The sequence below is a fragment of the Natator depressus genome, chromosome 2 (genome assembly GCF_965152275.1).
Source record: "Natator depressus isolate rNatDep1 chromosome 2, rNatDep2.hap1, whole genome shotgun sequence".
NCBI classification, from domain to species: Eukaryota; Metazoa; Chordata; order Testudines; family Cheloniidae; genus Natator; species Natator depressus.
Window position 1 is genome coordinate 189,876,815 of NC_134235.1, and position 19,521 is coordinate 189,896,335.

At 42.5% G+C, this 19,521-nt stretch overlaps 1 protein-coding gene across 1 annotated transcript in view; it reads right to left on the reverse strand.

Annotated features, from left to right (window-relative positions):
- CMTM7 (CKLF like MARVEL transmembrane domain containing 7) overlaps positions 1–19,521 on the reverse strand; it is a 41,862-nt gene that overhangs the window by 6,085 nt on the left and 16,256 nt on the right. The window contains exon 2 of the mRNA XM_074945615.1: positions 2,175–2,348. Within this exon, the coding sequence (XP_074801716.1) occupies positions 2,175–2,348 (174 nt within the window). The remainder of the gene's footprint in view (positions 1–2,174; positions 2,349–19,521) is intronic.

Genomic DNA, 19,521 nt, shown 5'->3' on the forward strand with positions numbered 1-19,521 from the left:
CAGACTAACACGGCTGTTACTCTGAAATTTGTAATTCTTATTATACAGACTCAAAGGGCCAAATTCTCATGTGGGGTAACAGCAGATATACATTTAACTTAGCATTTCAATGGATACCCAACAATCTCCCAGAAGCCTTGCCTATATTTAACAATAGATCTAAGAATTCCTAATAGGATTGTTTTCACATAAGTGTTATGTTATTATATGAAGTCACCAAATAATCACAACTGTGGTATTTAGCTTTGTGTTTCGTTTGCATTTATCTGCAATTGTGGAGTTTGAAAACCAAAGTGATGTATAACATTGACTGTAGACTCCACTATATAATGGGTGAAATCCTGGCTCCACTGAAGTCAGTGGAAAAATTGCCACTGATTTCAATTTCACCAGCTATTCACTGTCTGCCACTATTTGTAATACAAGCTTACAGCTTTTTCCTGTTTGCGTTAACCAAGTACAAAATATCAGGTTATAATCAGAGTTCAACATGAGCCCCAGCTACAAAATTCAGATCTGAATTTTGGCTATCTTATAATATGCAGGCATATGGATCCAAGATTTGATCAGTTATTAAGGTTGTGTCCATCTGGAAAATTCAGATTTCAAACATCTTGTAAACATGAGGATCTGCAGACCTGAGGTTTTGGATGTGGCTCGTGATTGCTACAGACTGGTGACCCATTCATTTGTTATGCTACATTTCATAAACACAGCAATTCCTGATAAAACAACAACAAATAATAATGAATCTGCACCGACACCCAAGAGTACATTACTTTGGGGGAGGAAAAGAGTGTAACATAACACATCAGTAGTATGGAGGATTTTGAAGGAAAAAGAGAATGGTTAGAGGGAAATAAAGCAAAGAGGAAAATAGAAGAAAATAACTAGTGAAAGGGAATGATGGCATAGGAAATAATCCCATGGAATAGCTGTATTTCTGATGTGAAGCTTTCCTTCTCCCATAGCTGCAGGCATGGTCAGTAGAGCTGGTCAGACGCTGTCACAACCCATAATCTGATGGAATTTTTCATCGTAATTTCAAGTTTTGATGCAAAAAGTTGAAAGATTTTCCTGAAACTACACCACAATTGTCAGACAGCTCTGCAGAGAAGGAGATGCTACCACTTTTCAGAGTAAGTTGAGCAAACAGAAAAGTTTGTAATTGGCACGCAATCCATGTGGCAAAATGGTCAGATCTGGGTTCAGCTCTGATACTAGTGTGTGAGAGATCTGGGGCAAATCACATAACCAGTCTGGACCTCAGATCTTCTTCCTCTATAATAGAGATAATGAGGCTCACCCACCTTTGCAGAGGTCTGTGGATGAAGACTGGTATAGAAGTGTATTATTATGATGATGATTATGGTGCACTTGTCCCCCTCACCCTGTCTTCTGCGAATGTCATCAGTCCCTCCAGTGGAGGAGATCAACAGCAGAAAAAGCAATGCAACTCAGCAGTTGGAAGCACAAGTAACAGGACAGTAACTATAAAAGTTGCTGAAATAAATCTTGCCAAGGAACAAGGAAGAACTGGAGATCAGCTCCAAAAACACGACATAGTTTAGAAGAAGTTTTAAAATCGGAAACAAATGCATAGTAAAAAAAAACAAACAAACACAAACTCTCTCACTCACATACACACACAGATTTTTTTTTTCAGCATGTCTTAAAATGGGCCATCTATAGCATGTCCATTACTCTGCCCTCAAGGAAGTAAAGTTTCCTTATCCCATGAGATGGGCTCCACAGCATCTGTATACAGGACAGCAATTATGCATATGTTAACTTACACTCATCCTTAACTTTAAAATGTTTCTTGACTCAGGGCCCATCTGCTCAATGCTAACTTAAGAAGAGCACTGGACATGAAGATCTCTCATTTTCTTTCATCTGCATCAAAGTAACTCTGTTGCCTTCAAATAAGTTAGTTCCAGTTTATACTGGTGTAAGGCAGAGTAGAATCAGGCTCAAAGAATGTGGGAGAGTGCCAGCACGCTCCAGTTCAGCAGGCAGTATGAAAGATGAAGTGACTGGTCAAAGGATTCATGAAGGACAAGAAGAGAGGAAAACAGAGAAAAAAGCAGTGGCACCACAAATAACCAGACAGAGCAACTAAAGAGGTTAGTGCATGAGAGGTGCAGGGTAGCAATCCCACCAGTGTCACTTACCGCAAGTGGCCAACTAATACAGGTGAGCATTCTGTATGCTCTGAAAAGGTAGACAAAATAAAAGACAAGAATCATAATCAAGTCACACATGGTGACAGTTTCAAAGTAGACGGATGCACTGTAATTTGTCCACGCTGAATTCTTTACACAGATGAATCCAATCAGCAGTGATATCTGAAAGACAGAATAATACATTTTATTGAGCAACCCCCAGGTGCTCAGAGTGCTTCATACAAAATATGAAGAACAATTCAAATACATACATCATTTAAAAATCAAGCAGGTAAAAAGCACTTTAGATGAGCCCAGTACAGACAGAAGGAGAAAGTAATGAGCACAGAACCAGTGAGGATAATAAAAACCCCTTTGAAATAAATATCTTGAGATAATTTTTAAAAGCATAGAGACACAAATGTCAGAAGTGAGCAAGTTCCACACCGCAACACCCCACCGCTAGTAAGAGCACTGCCACCGGCCAACCTGAAATGCAACAGTGGGATCCCTAAGAGGTGGAGAGGTCTCAGAGTGTAGTGAATAACCAGAAAGATCTCAAATACAGACAGGCTGTCACATTTTCAAAAGGCTCTCAGTGACTAGGGTGCCTAAATCCCATTAGCTTTCACAGGGTTTTAGGCATGTAAGTTCTTTTGAAAATGTTAATCAGGGCCTAAACTGTTAAAGGCTGTAAAAACCGAGGCCCGGAGCTTGCAAGTACTCATATGCGTACTCTTATTCATGTGATTGCATTCATTGGGACTTCTCATATACATAATCTGAGGATCTGCCTCCAATAGGGCCAAACTAAAATCAATTTACCTCTTTACCACTAGCCAAAGGAAAGAATGTAGGATGTGCATAATATGAAAAATATATAAAAAAGTAGAGGAATTTTATAGCTTGTCCCTATGATTGTCACACCTGACAAATCACCTATGAACTACATATAATTGTCACATTACAATATTAACATCAAGTAGCTTGTACTCACTGTGGTTTTTCATAGATACTATGATCATCTAGTCTGACCTCCTGCACAACGCAGGCCACAGAATCTCACCCACCCACTCCTGCGAAAAACCTCACCTATGTCTGAGCTATTGAAGTCCTCAAATCGTGATTTCAAGACTTCAAGGAGCAGAGAATCCTCCAGCAAGTGACCAGTGCCCCATGCTACAGAGGAAGGCGAAAAAGCTCCAGGGCCTGTTCCAATCTGCCCTGGAGGAAAATTCCTTCCTGACCCCAAATATGGCCATCAGCTAAACCCTGAGCATATGGGCAAGATTCACCAGCCAGATACTACAGAAAATGCTTTCCTGGGTAACTCAGATCCCACCCCATCTAACATCCCATCACAGGCTATTAGGCCTATTTACCGTGAATATTTAAAGATCAATTAATTACCAAAATCATGTTATCCCATCATACCATCTCCTCCATAAACTTATCGAGTTTAATCTTAAAGCCAGATAGATCTTTTGCCCCCACTGCTTCCCTTGGAAGGCTATTCCAAAACTTCACTCCTCTGATGGTTAGAAACCTTCATCTAATTTCAAGTCTAAACTTCCTGGTGGCCAGTTTACAACCATTTGTTCTTGTGTCCACATTGGTACTCAGCCTAAATAATTCCTCTCCCTCACCGGTATTTATCCCTCCGATATATTTATAGAGAGCAATCATATCTTCCCTCAACCTTCTTTTAGTTAGGCTAAACAAGCCAAGGTCCTTGAGTCTCCTTTCATAAGACAGGTTTTTCATTCCTCGGATCATCCTAGTAGCCCTTCTCTGTACCTGTTCCAGTTTGAATTCATCCTTCTTAAACATGGGAGACCAGAACTGCACACAGTATTCCAGGTGAGGTCTCACCAGTGCCTTGTATAACGGTACTAAAACCTCCTTATCCCTACGGGAAATACCTCTCCTGATGCATCCCAAGACTGCATTAGCTTTTTGTACAGCTATTTCACATTGGCGGCTCATAGTCATCCTATGACCAACCAATACTCCAAGGTCCTTCTCCTCCTCCGTTACTTCTAATTGATGCATCCCCAGTTTATAACTAAAATTCTTGTTATTAATTCCTAAATGCATAACCTTACACTTCTCACTATTAAATTTCATCCTATTACTATTACTCCAGTTTCAAGGTCATCCAGATCCTCCTGTATGATATCCCGGTCCTTCTCTAAATTGGCAATACCTCCCAGCTTTGTATCATCTGCAAACTTTATTAGCACACTCCCACTTTTTGTGCCGAGGTCAGTAATAAAAAGATTAAATAAGATTGGTCCCAAAACTGATCTCTGAGGAACTCCACTGGTAACCTCCCTCCAGCCTGACAGTTCACCTTTCAGTAGGACCCGTTGTAGTCTCCCCTTTAACCAATTCCTTATCCACCTTTCAATGTTCATATTGATCCTCATCTTTTCCAATTTAACTAATAATTCCCCATGTGGCACGGTATCAAACGCCTTACTGAAATCTAGGTAAATTAGATCCACTGCGTTTCCTTTCTCTAAAAAATCTATTACTTTCTCAAAGCAGGAGATCAGGTTGGTTTGGCACGATCTACCTTTTGTAAAACCATGTTGTATTTTGTCCCATTTACCATTGACCTCAATGTCCTTAACTACTTTCTCCTTCAAAATTTTGTCCAAGACCTTGCATATTACAGATGTCAAACTAACAGACCTGTAGATACCCGGATCACTTTTTTCCCCTTTCTTAAAAATAGGAACTATGTTAGCAATTCTCCCATCATATGGTACAACTCCTGAGTTTACAGATTCATTAAAAATTCTTGCTAATGGGCTTGCAATTTCATGTGCCAATTCCTTTAATATTCTTGGATGAAGATTATCTGGGCCCCCCAATTTAGTCCCATTAAGCTGTTCGAGTTTCGCTTCTATCTCAGATATGGTAATATCTACCTCCATAGCCTCATTCCCATTTGTCATGCTACCATTATCCCTAAGATCCGCTTTAGCCTTATTTAAGACTGAGGCAAAGTATTTGTTTAGATATTGGGCCATGCCTAGATTATCCTTAACCTCCACTCCATCCTCAGTATTTAGCGGTCCCACTTTTTCTTTCTTTCTTTGTTTTCTTCTTATTTATATGGCTATAGAACCTTTTACTATTGGTTTTAATTCCCTTTCCATGGTCCAACTCTACTTCACTTTTAGCCTGTCTCACTTTATCCCTACATGTTCTGACCTCATTAAGGTAGCTTTCCTTGCTGATCCCTCCCATCTTCCACTCCCTCTATGCTTTCTGCTTTTCCTTAATCACCTCTCTGAGATGCTTGCTCATCCAGCTTGGTCTACAACTCCTGCCTATGAATTTTTTCCCCTTTCTTGGGATGCAGGCTTCTGATAGCTTCTGCAGCTTTGATTTAAAGTAATCCCAAGCCTCCTCTGCCTTTAGATCCATAAATTCTTCAGTCCAATCCACTTCCCTAACTAATTTCCTTAATTTTTGAAGGTCAGCCCTTTGGAAATCAAAAACCCTAGTTGCAGATTTATTTTTGTTAATGCTTCCATTCAGTTTGAACTGAATTAGCTCATGATCACTTGAACCAAGATTATCCCCTACAACCATTTCTTCTATGAGGTCCTCACTACTCACCAAAACCAAATCTAAAATGGCATCCCCTCTAGTCAGTTCAGCAACTACTTGATGAAGGAATCCATCAGCTATCGCATCTAGGAAAATCTGAGCCCTATTATTATTACTAGCACTCGTCCTCCAGTCTATATCTGGGACGTTAAAGTCTCCCATGATCACGCAGTTTCCATTAGTATTTACTTCATTCAAAACATTAAAGAGGGCTCTATCCATATTAGATCCCGGTGGTCTATAGCACACCCCAAGCACTATCCCAGGGGAGGCTCTAATAGTTTTCTTCCCCAATGTGATTTTTGCCCAGACGGACTCTGTCTTATCCATTCCATCGCTTCTTATTTCTTTACATTCTACCTCATCACTGATATACAATGCTACTCCACCACCTTTACCTTCATTTCTGTCTTTCCTAAACAGCACATACCCTTCAATACCTGTAGTCCAGTCATGACTACTATTCCACCATGTTTCTGTTATCCCTATAATACCTGGTTTCACTTCCTGCACCAGTAGCTCGAGTTCCTCCATTTTGTTACCTAGGCTCCTCGCATTTGTGTACAAACATCTTAATTTTTGCTGTTTGGCCTCGCTCACATTCTGTACCCGATTAGGCACGGTCATTCTACAGCCAGTATAACCTATTAGACTGGTATCCACACTGCCCTTCCTCCTTATGTCCATTCTCCTACCTACGGCTGTATCCTTTCTTACTTTGTTTTCTTCCCACTCAATGCTAAAATCCGGCATGGAGATTACCTGGACATCTCCCAACCATCTCCCCCAAATTCCTAGTTTAAAGCTCTCAATCAGTTGTGCCAGCCTCCATCCTAGAAGTCTATTTCCTTCCCTACTCAGATGAAGTCCATCCTGAGAGAACTGTCCTCCGTCCATGAATACCTCCCAGTGGCCATACATCCCAAAGCCCTCCTCATAGCACCACTGCCGAAGCCATCTGTTGATAGTCATAATCTTGTCACACCTTCTTTGTTGCCCCTCTCTAGGAACAGGCAGAATCCCACTAAAGATTACCTGAGCCTCGATTTCCGTAAGCGTCTTCCCCAGCCTGGCATAGTCTCCCTTAATACTTTCCAGCAAGAATCTAGCCGTATCATTTGTTCCCACATGAAGGATAATTAGGGGATTCTTTCCTGCTCCCTTTAGGATCCTTTTCAACCTCAGGTCTACGTCCCATATCTTAGCACCTGGAAGACGGCACACCCTTCTATTCTCTGGATCAGCTCTGGTTACAGGCCTGTCTATTCTTCTCAGTAAGGAGCCCCCGATCACATAGACCTGCCTTTTCCTGGTGACTGTGCTATTCTCCAGTCTATCCCCTTTTCCCTCTGGCTGCAAGTTCTTTCCATTCCTATTCTCCCTTGTAATCCTCTTCAACCCATCCTATATCCTCCTGGGGCTCATATTTGGTATAGTCTCCATTGACTCTTCCCCTTTTCCTGTAGGACTAGCTGCTCTTCTCTTCTTCCTTGCCCTTCCACCTTCAGCGACTACCTGCTGAGCCCCTTCTCCATTTTCCAACTCTGCAAACCTGTTCTTGAGCTCTATTTCTCCTTCACTAGCCCATCTTTTCCTCTGCCTAGTTCTTTTAGTCACATGCTTCCACTGACCACTATCCTCACCCAGTCTCCCCTCAGAATTCCCCAGCCCTGCTTCCACCTGCAAGTCTGAGCTTTTCCCTTCAGATACCTCATGTCTTTGCTCCATAATCTGCTCGAACCCCTCCCTAAACTCAACCAGATTTTCCACCTGCATCTCCAAACCTCAGATCTTTTCCTCCATCAGCTCTATCGGATGGCATTTCATGCAGACAAAACTCTTACCAGATACCCCCTCCAGGATCATGTACATACCGCAGCTTCCACATCCAGTCATCTTCATTGTGTCTTCCGCTACATGGGTCACTCCCACTGCTGCCTCTGTATCTGTCATAGCCTTCCCACCTCAATCCTGTTAATCTGGGAAACACAAACCACACCAAAGCACCACCAACCACAGCAAAAACCAAATCCCAAACAAGCACCACAACACAAACTCCCCTTCCAAACTCCCACTGAAACTCCCGTTTACAGCTCTGTTTGCTGGCTCCTGTGCCACTGCAGCTGTCTGTCCTGCTGCCTGACTGGCTGCTACCTTTATAGGACCCCTTAGTCAGTGAAGCCCCGCCCCCTAATCAGGGCTCAGCTTCTCTCCCAGCACAAAGCCCCTACAAGCCTCTACACATACAAATACAAAACCAAATACACATACCTTCTCCTCCAACAGAACTTCCACTCAAACTCCCCTGTCTACAGCTCTCATGTGCAGACTTACAAAGGACTTGACTTTTAAAAAAAAAAAAAAAAAAAAAAAGCAGCAGCAGCTACGGTCATTTGCCTACTTATGCCTATCGCTGCTTCTAGCCATAGTAGATAAAAATCTATGAGTTAAAAATAATTTTAAAATATTGATTTTTTAATTTAATTAAATACAGATTTATTTTTCAAAATACACCTATTTATGATTAAATTTGAAATTGACAACACATATCAAGGCCTAAACTTACTATCATCTATGAAATTATTTAAATTAAATATAAAATAACATTAAGCAGTACATGTTTGCTGCCAAGTTTTAAAGAAAATCATGGCAGCGGACTGGTGGAAGTCACTGGCTAAGCACCTGGAACCAGAGTTTGCTGAAGTGCTAAACCAGCTTTTGACAGCAGCAGCCTCTTCTGCATATGCAGACAGAATATTTTCTTATTTCAGTTTATTCAGCTAGTTCAATTCAATGATTAGTCCATTCAAAGTTAAGAAACCAATTGGGAATCGAAGAAGCAGGAGAGCCTGTTTTCCTCTTTCAATCTATGAATAAAAACTAAATGTGAGAAGATGAGATCCACTAATTCTAAAATCTTGAAGGACATAGTGATCAGAAACAATCAGTTCAATTCACTAACTACAGATAATATTGCCTTTGTTTAATAAATCAGTTATTTTTAAATGAAAAAAATGTTTTGATAACATTTTTGATTAACTTTTTTCTTCTTATGCATCCAGCACATTTAGGCAGATTTATTTAATAATAATAAAAAAAAAAGTAAATGCATTTTTGTGCATTTCAATTGAATTTGAATTTCCATCCAAACAGAATTTGATATAAATTGCAAGTAAAAAATTAGTCATCAAGTAAATAAGAAATGTATCATTCACCATTTACTAACATAGTAAAAATGTAAAAATTAAGAAGCTGAATAAATGTAAATTAAGCTCTATCACCGCTTATATATATTGCTGGTTAGCAAAAAGATGCACCAAATTTAGTGTAAAGGCAATATTTAGTTGCAAATCAACATGTTTTAATAGTTTTTAACCAATGACAATCAACCTTTCTTCAGGAAAATAACTAAAATACAAATGCAAAACTCAATTAAAATCAATTATTTAAATCATGATTCAAATCAGTGATTTCAGTTGCTTTGATTTAAATCAACCCACCTTGCTCCTAGCTGAAAACCACCTAGAAATTGTTGTTTTCCAAAGATCAGAAGTGAATTTAATACAATTAATATGCAAGAATTCACTACCATTTACATAAAAAGTATCATAATAAGAACATCTAATATAGGTTCACTCACCTAAAAAATTTTTTGTTTTATCATTAAAATTCTCATGAAAAAACAACATACACCTTGAGGTGGCAGTATTACAAATATTGATTATTTTTAAATGGCAGTTTTTCATTTTGTTTTCTAAGAACATTTGTTCATCTGAGAAATCACAATCTTGATAGATAAAACAGCCTTAAAAATCCCCAAAGCTCAAAACGGGCTGAATTTATTAAATATTTATACTTAATGCACAAAATTTTGCCCCCACTGTACCCCCGGAATCCCATTGAGTCGCATGGGAGAGCAGAATTTAGACCAATCTGTCAAAACAATTCTAACCATGACATACGCCAGCATATTCTTATTATAAACTTTGTTAGCGTTCATTTTTTTAAGGCCTTTTCACTGTTTCAGTTCCTCTTAAGTCAGTTAAGTGCAGTAAAACACGATTCCGCAAAATGTTCAAAAGTTTTCTATTTAACACTAGATATTACTCTTTACATTGTTGCACTGTAATCCCTCAAATTTCTATTGAACGAATCCTTTATCAGAATAATTTAAACATGCTCAAGAGAAAATTGTAGTTCATATTCTCATCCAAAGGAGACATCTGTATTTTGGAGGGAAGAGGGGGCTAAGACCTCAACTTCTCACCAAGTGCAACCAAAATCTATGTGAGTTTGAATGTGAAACTAAATTATCCCTTTAGACATCTCTACAGACAGAGGACATACTCACATAAAAGGTGAATATGTATGAATACTACTGCCCTCTATTGAACAGAATGTCAGTCCATCCTATCATCTAACTCAGTGGTTCTCAACCAGGGGTATGTGTACTGTGCGGGTATTCAGAGGTCTTCCAGGAGGTATGTCAAGTCATCTTATTTGCTTAGTTTTACAAGAGGCTCTAGAGCCCTGCAGTAGGACTGGGATCCTGCAGAACCCACTGCCATAATAGCAGCAGTGGGATAAAAATTCAAACAAACAATGCAGGAGTGGGAGTGGGTAAGGCAGGGTGGGGCAGGACAGAAGTGAAATTTAAAGAATAGTCCTCCTGCACCGCAAACAACATGAATGCCCCAGCCAGCAGCCTCCGCTCTCCAGCTACCCAGCTCTGAAGGCAGCGCCACTGCCAGCAGCAGTGCAGAAGTAAGGGTGACATGGTCTGGCATTGTCACCCTTATTCTGCGCTGCTGGTGGTGGTGGTGCTGCCTCAGAGCTTGGTGGCCAGAGAGTTTTTAAGTGAGGGGGAACTTGGGGTATGCAAGACAAGTCAGACTCCTGAAAGGGGTACAATAGTCCGGAAAGGTTGAGAACCACTGGTCTAACTTATACTAGTGCACTAGACATGGGGTGGCCCAGTTTCTTCTTGTGGCAACCAAAGTGGTAGTTGATATTCTCACTGGGATATCTTGTACGGACCCATGGCATGACAGCTGCCCTACACCTCTACAGGCAAATGCCTAGCAGAGGGGGTTGGACTTTGAAGAACAAACAACCAGTACATTGTGCATACAGATTTCCAGTTGAAGGAGCAGATAACTACTTACTTCCCTGCAAGATGAGACCCCATGAGGAGCTATCGGCAGTAAAAGATTCAGAACACAGACACAATTGCTGGGGAACATGGGGGCTGCTAAGAGACGAAGTCTCTCTCCAAACCCCCATCCAAAAAATGAAGTCGGCTATGTTCCTGCCCTCTGCTGCAGGGCTGTGGCATATTGGTGGAACCCTGTGGAAAGCTTACATTGTTTCTGCCTGTGCTGTACCTGTCCTGTGGACTTCAGCCTAGGGCTAAAAACTAGAGCAGATGAGGCATTTTTTGACAAAATGTTTCAACTGAAAAACGCCAATTCGTCAAAACCAAAACTTCACAGAAATGTATCCGTTTCAGCAAACCTTTAGACAGGAAGGTTTCTCACATCCAAAATAGAATTTCTGTCAAAACCAAGATAGAGAGAGAAAGAGAGACACTCCCTAGCCCAGTGGTTAGGGCAGTCACCTGGACTGTGGGCAGCGTGGTCCCAACCTGCAGTGTCCCCGCACCAGCATGGCCCTCTCACCCCTCCCCAGGCTGCAGGGGGTGGGGCAGAACGGTGTAGCGGAACCGGAACTCTGCTCTGGCGTGTTCTCCCTCTGCTACACCACAGTGGGAGGCCTCAGTTTAAGTCTCTGCTCCACATCAGGCAGACGGCCCTAACCACTGGGATAGAGTCTCTCTCTCTCTCTCTCCACATTTTGAAAGATCTCGACTCTTGTTTCTGTTCCAGTGCGGAACAAAAACAAAATTAAAAAACCTCAGGATATTTTGCGAAATGGAACTATCGCTTTCCAGCCGCCCCTGCTGACAAGCGAGCGCCTTTCATCAGCACTGCATTCACTTGATTTAAGAAGCTTGCAGAGTCCTGTGCCCAGCAAAGCTTCACAAGTTGCCAGACTTCCTGCAAGATAAAATTGACAAACTGCAAAGAAAAAACAGTCTCTGCAATGGAGGGTTAGAGTCTTTGAGCCAAATTCAATGCTGGCCTAAGTGGGCAGACTTAATTCAAGTTATGCTTCTTTAGGGGGTTGCATACTTCATACCGGGATAAACCGAGCTCACTGCACACACCAGGGGCTTCTCACATCCATCCATTCTCCCCCACAAGCTCCTTGTGTACCATTCTCCCATCATCCCTGCAACTCCCCTCAATCTGTCCCTGTCAGCAGCTCTGTGCAGGCCCACCATTTCTACTTCACCCCATGTCCTCCATTGCACCTCTCCTGCCCATGCCAGGGGCTCTGTGTACAGCCATTCTCACCCCTGCATTCCCACCTTACTACCAGGGGCTCTGTGTGCCCTCTTCTTCCCTGCCCCCACTCCAGGGTCCCTCAGTCTCCCCCTCCAAAGCCAAGGACTCTGTGTGCACCCCCATTATCTCCAGCCCCCATTTCAGGGCCCCCCAGTCTCCCCCATGGCAGGGGCTCTGTGTGCACCCCATCCCTTACTTTCCCCCCTTTCCCCAAACCAGACACTGTAATTTCCCCATACACACACCAGGGATTATATGACCCCCATTTCTCCCTTGCCCTATACCAAGGATCCCCATTCTGTCCCCATGCCAGGGGTTCTGTTTGCTCCCTATTCCCTCCTCCCCCATTCCAGGGGGTATGTGTACATGCCCTTCTCCCTCCTCCCCCATGCCCTCACATTCCTCCTTATCTTCCCCACCATTATTTACCTGGTAGGGTGTCTGCAAGTTAAACTCTTTTGGGAGGATAAGCAGACATGAGATCGAGTATTGTTATGTTGGACAGCATTAATTGGTACCATCAGCCAGTTGTTTGGCCTGTAGACAATTGAAGAGGTGCTTGAGGCTGTGGCTGTGCTAATCAGATGTCAGGGGCTCCATGAGTTGTCATCCCCCCAATATACCTCCTTTTGGTCCTCTGATTCCCTGCTCTCTCCCCCCTCATCCCCCCAGCTCAATAAGATTCTGGCCACTGATGTCTAGAATAGTCTATGAAATTTTGGAATTGATCAAATGTGCCATTCAAAAGTTATTGCATTACTTACATAATGATAAATGCCATCAAATTGAGTGTAAGGTCTTTGAGATAGCCAAGTGGGACAGACATCTGGAAGAACTGGAGAATAAAACTGAGAAACTGGAGGCAGAAGAGAGAGGGGAAAAGACATGGAACTACCTGTAGTCTGAAAATATTAGCAAAGAACTTCTGAAAACAACGACGATGCTCTCTACTAAGGTTTCCAAGCAGCCAATGCAACACGTGTGCAAGGCTGACTGAGGTTCCGTTAGGAAAAAGGGGGCTTACGCTTAAACACAGATTTGCAGGAGGAATCTAGTTACATAGTAAGACTTAGGAGACTGAGACTTAATGAGAAATTCTGGAGGCAGTAAGGCAGGGGAAGCTATGAATCTGAATCTTGCAGCTAAACCATGATAAGGACAAAATTCCTGTTATCACCCAAAGCTGCAAAAGAAATCCTTTATTCAAGTGTCAAACAATACTTCACCCTCAGTCTCCGTCTTACTGTACAAATCAAGAAAGAAGAGCTAACCGGGATCAACCCCATATTGTCTCATCTTTTACTTAGATTGTAAGCTCGTTGGGCAGGGACTGTCTTTTTTGTGCATACACAGCGCCTAGCACAAGAGGGCCGAGGTCTTTAGACACTACCACAATACAAATAATGAGAGGCCCTGGAAGAAACTACTGATTTAGCAGTGCTCTACCCCCATGGAGTAGAGGGTCCACTACAACAATTTTGTCTCCAAAACTGAGGCATAAAAAACTGTTGAACAAGCAGAAGGAGAAGAGTGAGCACTTCAAAGACCAGGACAGCAAAATCCATCTCTGATGTGTCTCCACACAGCCCACTTATCTCATAGCTGTAAGGCAGTAGAGAGTCAGGCTCAGAACCATCTGCTACAGTTCTTCAGAGTGGGTGGAATTGGGATTTGAAGACAATCAACTCTCTCTTCCCAATGTCCTCCCAGATTAGAACAGAATATAAGAAACAATTCATGGAAATTCTTTCATTCTGGAGGTGCGCCGCAGTGTCCCTGATAGCTGGGAGGCAGTTGCTGCAGGGCTGGATATATTTCAAGGATGGATTTTTTTTTTTTTTAGTGCCTATCAGTTTAATGCCAGAAGAGATTTAAACTGGATTTCTAACAGATTTCCTAATGGGAGATCTGTAAATCATAAGTGCACTATTTCCCTGCCTACTCTACAGGAAGTATAAGGGAAGGGATCAGGCACCCTACATAAAGCTGTAACTGTATTTGACACAGTATGTCAGTGGTCCCCAAACAGTGGGTCACGACTCCCAAATGGTGTCACATCAGCAGCTGCGGTCACAGAAATCCCTAGTGTGCGGAGGACGCCATTTTGCCCCACACAGCAAGACCTCGCATGTATGGTGCGTGCACGTTCACACTGCAGCGGACACCATTTTGAGCAAAGTGGCATCCTCCAATGCTCTCCTGCAGGTCATGCTGCTCCACACCACCCGCAAGAAAAGTCTGTGCCTAACAGGAACCACCGAGTCCGAGGTTAGATTTCACATTAGCAATTTGCCTAACTCTGGCATGAATCTGTTACATGCGCAGGACAAAATTTGTATTTGATTTTTATGCTAGAAACTGGACATCTGTAGATAGTCCTGAACTTCATTAGATCTGGGTTGCCATAGAACAAATCCCAAAGAACAGTAACTTCCCCTGTAGTATTGGGCTGTAAGATTCCTCATTTGGAAAAAAATAAATTAGCTTTCATTCAGCTAGCAGCCCCATTAAGCATTCTCTTATCACCTGCTGAAGGACTACAATTCTTTTGACCACAGCGAGAAACAATTTTATAATCCAAGAATAAATCTGTGTAAGTGCTTACAATGATCTTTCTTCAATGTTCTGCCATATTTGATGTAATAAATAAAGCTATGGCTCAAGTAATAAAGAACACTGACATTTTACTCCATTAGAACATCTGGAGGGAATTCAGCTTTCTGCTGACATAGCCACTTGCAGCAATACAAACCTTGCATGGCCTGGGGTCACTAATATTGACTGTTCTGCTCTAAAGGTAGGTCCCACATCTAGTTTTTCTGAACTTTAGAAACTGGGTTTCATGAATTAACCACAATGGATTAGTTCTGTGGTTAAGAGTTCCATCTGTCACCATCTCACTTTATGCCAGAAAAATGTACTTGATCCCTAATATCTCGCAGATTTAGCCTATTAGTTAGGGTGAAAAATACATTTGTTGTCATCCCCCATGCAATTTAAAGCACTTGTATATCATCTGCTGGGTGCTGTATTTAGTTGTGAAATTATCAGTCCACTTTCTATTTAATTATTTTTTTAAAAGATGTTACTATACTACTTCTGTCTTGCTTTTGTTAGACCTTCTTTCCCTTCCTGGCTTCACTCCACTTCTTCCTGCTTTTCTTTCTCAGAATAGATAATGGTGTATCTTTTCCTGTGTTGTCTGTTTCCTCTTCCTCCAACCCATTACATTCCTTGCTCTTTCTTTCCCTGTCTGGTGTTCTGTACTCCTTCCCTTACGTCTGCTGTCTCTCATTTCATCCCTCTCCAAATCTTTCTTGATATATACATATGCACACACACCCCATACTTCTCTTTTTAAAAATGTATCTCCTCACTCTCCAATTCACCAGTTTAAACACAAGGCATAGCTGGCTGCTAAAGTTTCCAACTGAGGACTAACCCTACTAGCCAAAGAATAATTTAAAAAGGTGTGTGGGGGAGCTGACATTACCAACAGGCAATCTCCAGGTGAGAAACCAACCTCCCACCAACCAGGACACGTTACCATCAACAGGCTTGGTGCCTCATGCCGAGATGAAACCTACCTAATAGTACCTGTGCATTTCCAAACATTATACCCTAATGGTATGTCTACATTGCAGCTGTGAACGGGTCTCCCAGGCTAGGTAGACAGATTTGTGCTCTAAAAATAGCAGTGTGGACATTGTGACATGGGTGGCAGCTTGAGCTAGCTGCCTGAGTCCAAGCCCTCCGACTAGCCTGAGCCACCACCTGTACTATAGTATCTATGCTGCTATTTTTAACATGTTAGGTCAAGTGAAGCTAGTGGGTGAGAGTTTGTCTGCCTGGGTTGGGAGGCATGTTCCCAGTTACAGTGTAGACAGACCTAACACAGCAAAGGTGACACTAGTACATTTTAAATTACACTCTGCTGGAAAGAATTAAAGTACCTGTTTGGATGGCTTCCCAAACCAGAAAAGCGTGCAGGGCTCAAGGCCAAGGATACAAATGTTGGTTGTGAGAGACTGGCTCAGTTATTCTAAACAACAAAGCTGATTTCTGTATGATCAGTATTTCCTTTTACTTCACTGTAAAACTGGAAACCAGAGATGTAACAGCTGAGCTTCCATTAGAAAGAAAGAGAAAGAGCCCAACCAATTTACAACTTCAGGAATGAAGTATGGAATCAGTTGCCTTAGAGTTTATGATTCTATGAAGCGGTAAATCTTTATTTGCATATTAATCTCTCAACCATTTCATCTAGACAGATTCCCTTGTTTCCTGCCTGCATTTCTAAAATAAGGAGATTAGGCAGTGGATAAGGGATGTGTGTGTCTCACCTCCTTTCCGAAAGTAATTATTGAAGATAAAGGTGTTATGAATAACATCCATTCAGTTTTTTTTCTATCTTTTAAAATTCAGATAAGATGACAATCATACATACTAGAAAGCAGTAATACATCAATTAAAACATCCTGTAACTGGAGTAAACAGTTTTGATATTTCCCCATGAGTTTCAAAACACTAAATTGAATTACATTTAATTTTAAAAAAACTTTTGTATAAAACGTCAAAGAGAAAGAAACATCTACCATCACTTCTGTAAACTATGGCATGGTCAGAGTCTGTGCATCTGGAGAGAAACTTCACAGGAAGCCAAGGTTAACAGGCAGGGCTGAGGGGTGGAAGTGAACCCTCTGGGAGATTTCTAGCTATTTTACAGGATTCTGGTGAAATACAAACAGAATATAAACAAGATAGCTCCTTCTCTGTTCTGGCTCCGACCAGCAACCTGTTTTTTCCCCAAAAGTAGTCTAGTCCCTAAGGTCTGTTCTACACTACAGACCTATATTGATAAAACTACATTGCTCAGGGGTGTGAAAAATCCACATCCCTGAGCACAGTTATACCAACCTAACCCCCTGTGCAGACAGCGCTATGTCGGTGGGAGGGCTTCTTCTGCTGACATAACTACCATGGGTCAGGGAGGTGGATTTAGCCGACGGGAGAGTTCTCTCCCATCGGCTTAGAGCATCTTTGTTAAAGCGCTACAGCTGTGCCAATGCAGCATTTTAAGTGTAGAATGGCCCTCAGATTATCTGCCTAAAAAGGTATAGCAGAGCCTAATTAACGAGGGCCATGTCTACACTAAAGAGTTAAGTCGACAAGTTATGCCAATGATCATAAACTGCTATAAGTACATCGTTTGTGCATGTTCACACAATGATCCTTGTATCGGTGGAGCACATCCATAGTTGGTGCTTTAGCACTGAAAGAGAGCAGTGCACTGTGGGTAGCTATCCCACTGAGCATCTCTCCACCTCCTGCAGCTAGGAGTTCTGGGAACGGATCACGGTGTATCATGGGTGTGGGCTCATGATGTAGTCTTCTCCATCCCATCATTCCATGGGCTTCCGGCTATGCTGTTTCACACCATTTTTCAACAGACCCTGTAAACTGTGCACCTGCCATCTCCGTCTGAAAGCATGGATCCTGTTCAGTGCTCTCCAATCTTGCAATAAGCGTTATGAACACAACGCAGCTGATCCTGCAGTATTTCATGAGCTGCGAATATGAACAGGAATGTGCAGTGCCTGCTCTGCTGTGTGCCATGGAAAGAAACAATTCCAGATTGCTTTTGGCATTCATGGAGCAGCTGCAGATGGTGAACCATGGCTATTGGGCTTAGGAAACAAGCAGAGTGGTGGAATCACATCGTTATGCAGGTATGGAATGAAGAGCAGTAGATTCAGAACTTTCAGATGCCCAAAGCCACCTTCCTGGAACTGTGTGAAGAGCTGACCCCTGCCCTCTGGCACAAGGACGCCAAAATGAGAGCTGCCCTCCTGGCGGAGAAGTGAGCAAAGATTGCTGTGTGGAAGCTGGTAACTCCAGACTGCTACCGGTCAGTCACGAATCAGTTTGAAGTTGGAAAGTCCACGAGGGGGTGCAGTCACACAAGCATGCAGAGCCATTAATCTCATCCTGGTACGAAGGACTGTGACTCTTGGCAACGTGTGGGAAATAGTGGATAGCTTTGCAGCAAAGGGATTCCATAACTTAGGCGGGGGAATAAATGGCATACATATCCCAATTTTGGCCCCAGACCATCTTGCGACTACTTCTCCATGGTAATGCAGGCACTGGTAGATCACCGGGGTCGTTTCGCATTTGGCAGATTAAAGAGTCGCTGGCACTGCCTTTTTGGCAGGTTAGACCTCAGTGAGGACAATACTCCCATGGTCATAGCAGCTTGCTGTGCTCTGCATAACATTTGTGAAGCCAAGGGGGAAAAGTATTCATGGGGTGGAGCGTCAAGGCAGATCACCTGGTGGCTGATTTTGAGCAGCCAGATACCAGGGCTATTAGAGGGACTCAATGGGGAGCTATGCGAATCAGGGAGGCTCTAAAGCAGCATTTTGACAATGACCCCCAGTGATGTGTGTTTCTGTAATGCATCCAGCCAGGCATTGTTTACTTGCCTCTTTGAATGACCCTTGTAATGCTTGGTGCCAGAGCATTCATTGTAGTCTGAAAAAGTGCCGATTGCCACCGTGTATGAATTCCAGCAACAACCACCGTGTGTAGGACACAAATAAAGATTCATTTTATTTGAAAGAGTATACTTTTATTACACAGCAACACATAGATTTCCATTTCTTACAAGGGACATGACACTGAGGAGGTTCTCAAAGCTGTGTGTAAGTCCAGCTTTCATTCTGAAACCTGTCCCTAGGGGTGGAGCGCAAGGGGTACTGTGACAGACCGGGAACTTACAACGAATGTGTGTGAGGAGTTTGAGGAAAGCACGGAATGCAGTTCTGTTTGGGGTGCAGGGGGAATTGAGCACGAATGTGTTCTGACTACAACACAATCAGGGACCTTAGCACATCCGTTTGGTCCTCCATCAGCTTTATCATCTGCTCCTGCCCCTCTATCATAAACTTCTGCCCGTTTCCTCTCCTGGTTATCCATTTTTAATTTTTAATTTATTGTCTCTCTGCATGCTCTGTGATTGCGATCTGCAGCATCAGATGATTGCAGCACCTCTTTAAACATGTCCGTCTTACTCCTCCTGGTTCACCTCCTTATCTGCTGGAGGCACTCCACCAGTGTGTAGGAGATGTCCCTCAAAGGCACATCTGCAGAAGCACGAGAAACAACAAACAGAAGCAGTATTGAGTGCACTCACAGCCTTGAATCATAACAGCGAAATACACTTCTTTCTCACTGTCCCTTGGCAAGCACACAGCTTGGCAAATGCCCTAAACATGGTGAGTTCACCCCAGGGTGGAGAAACGGGCAAGATGGGGCGAAGGGTC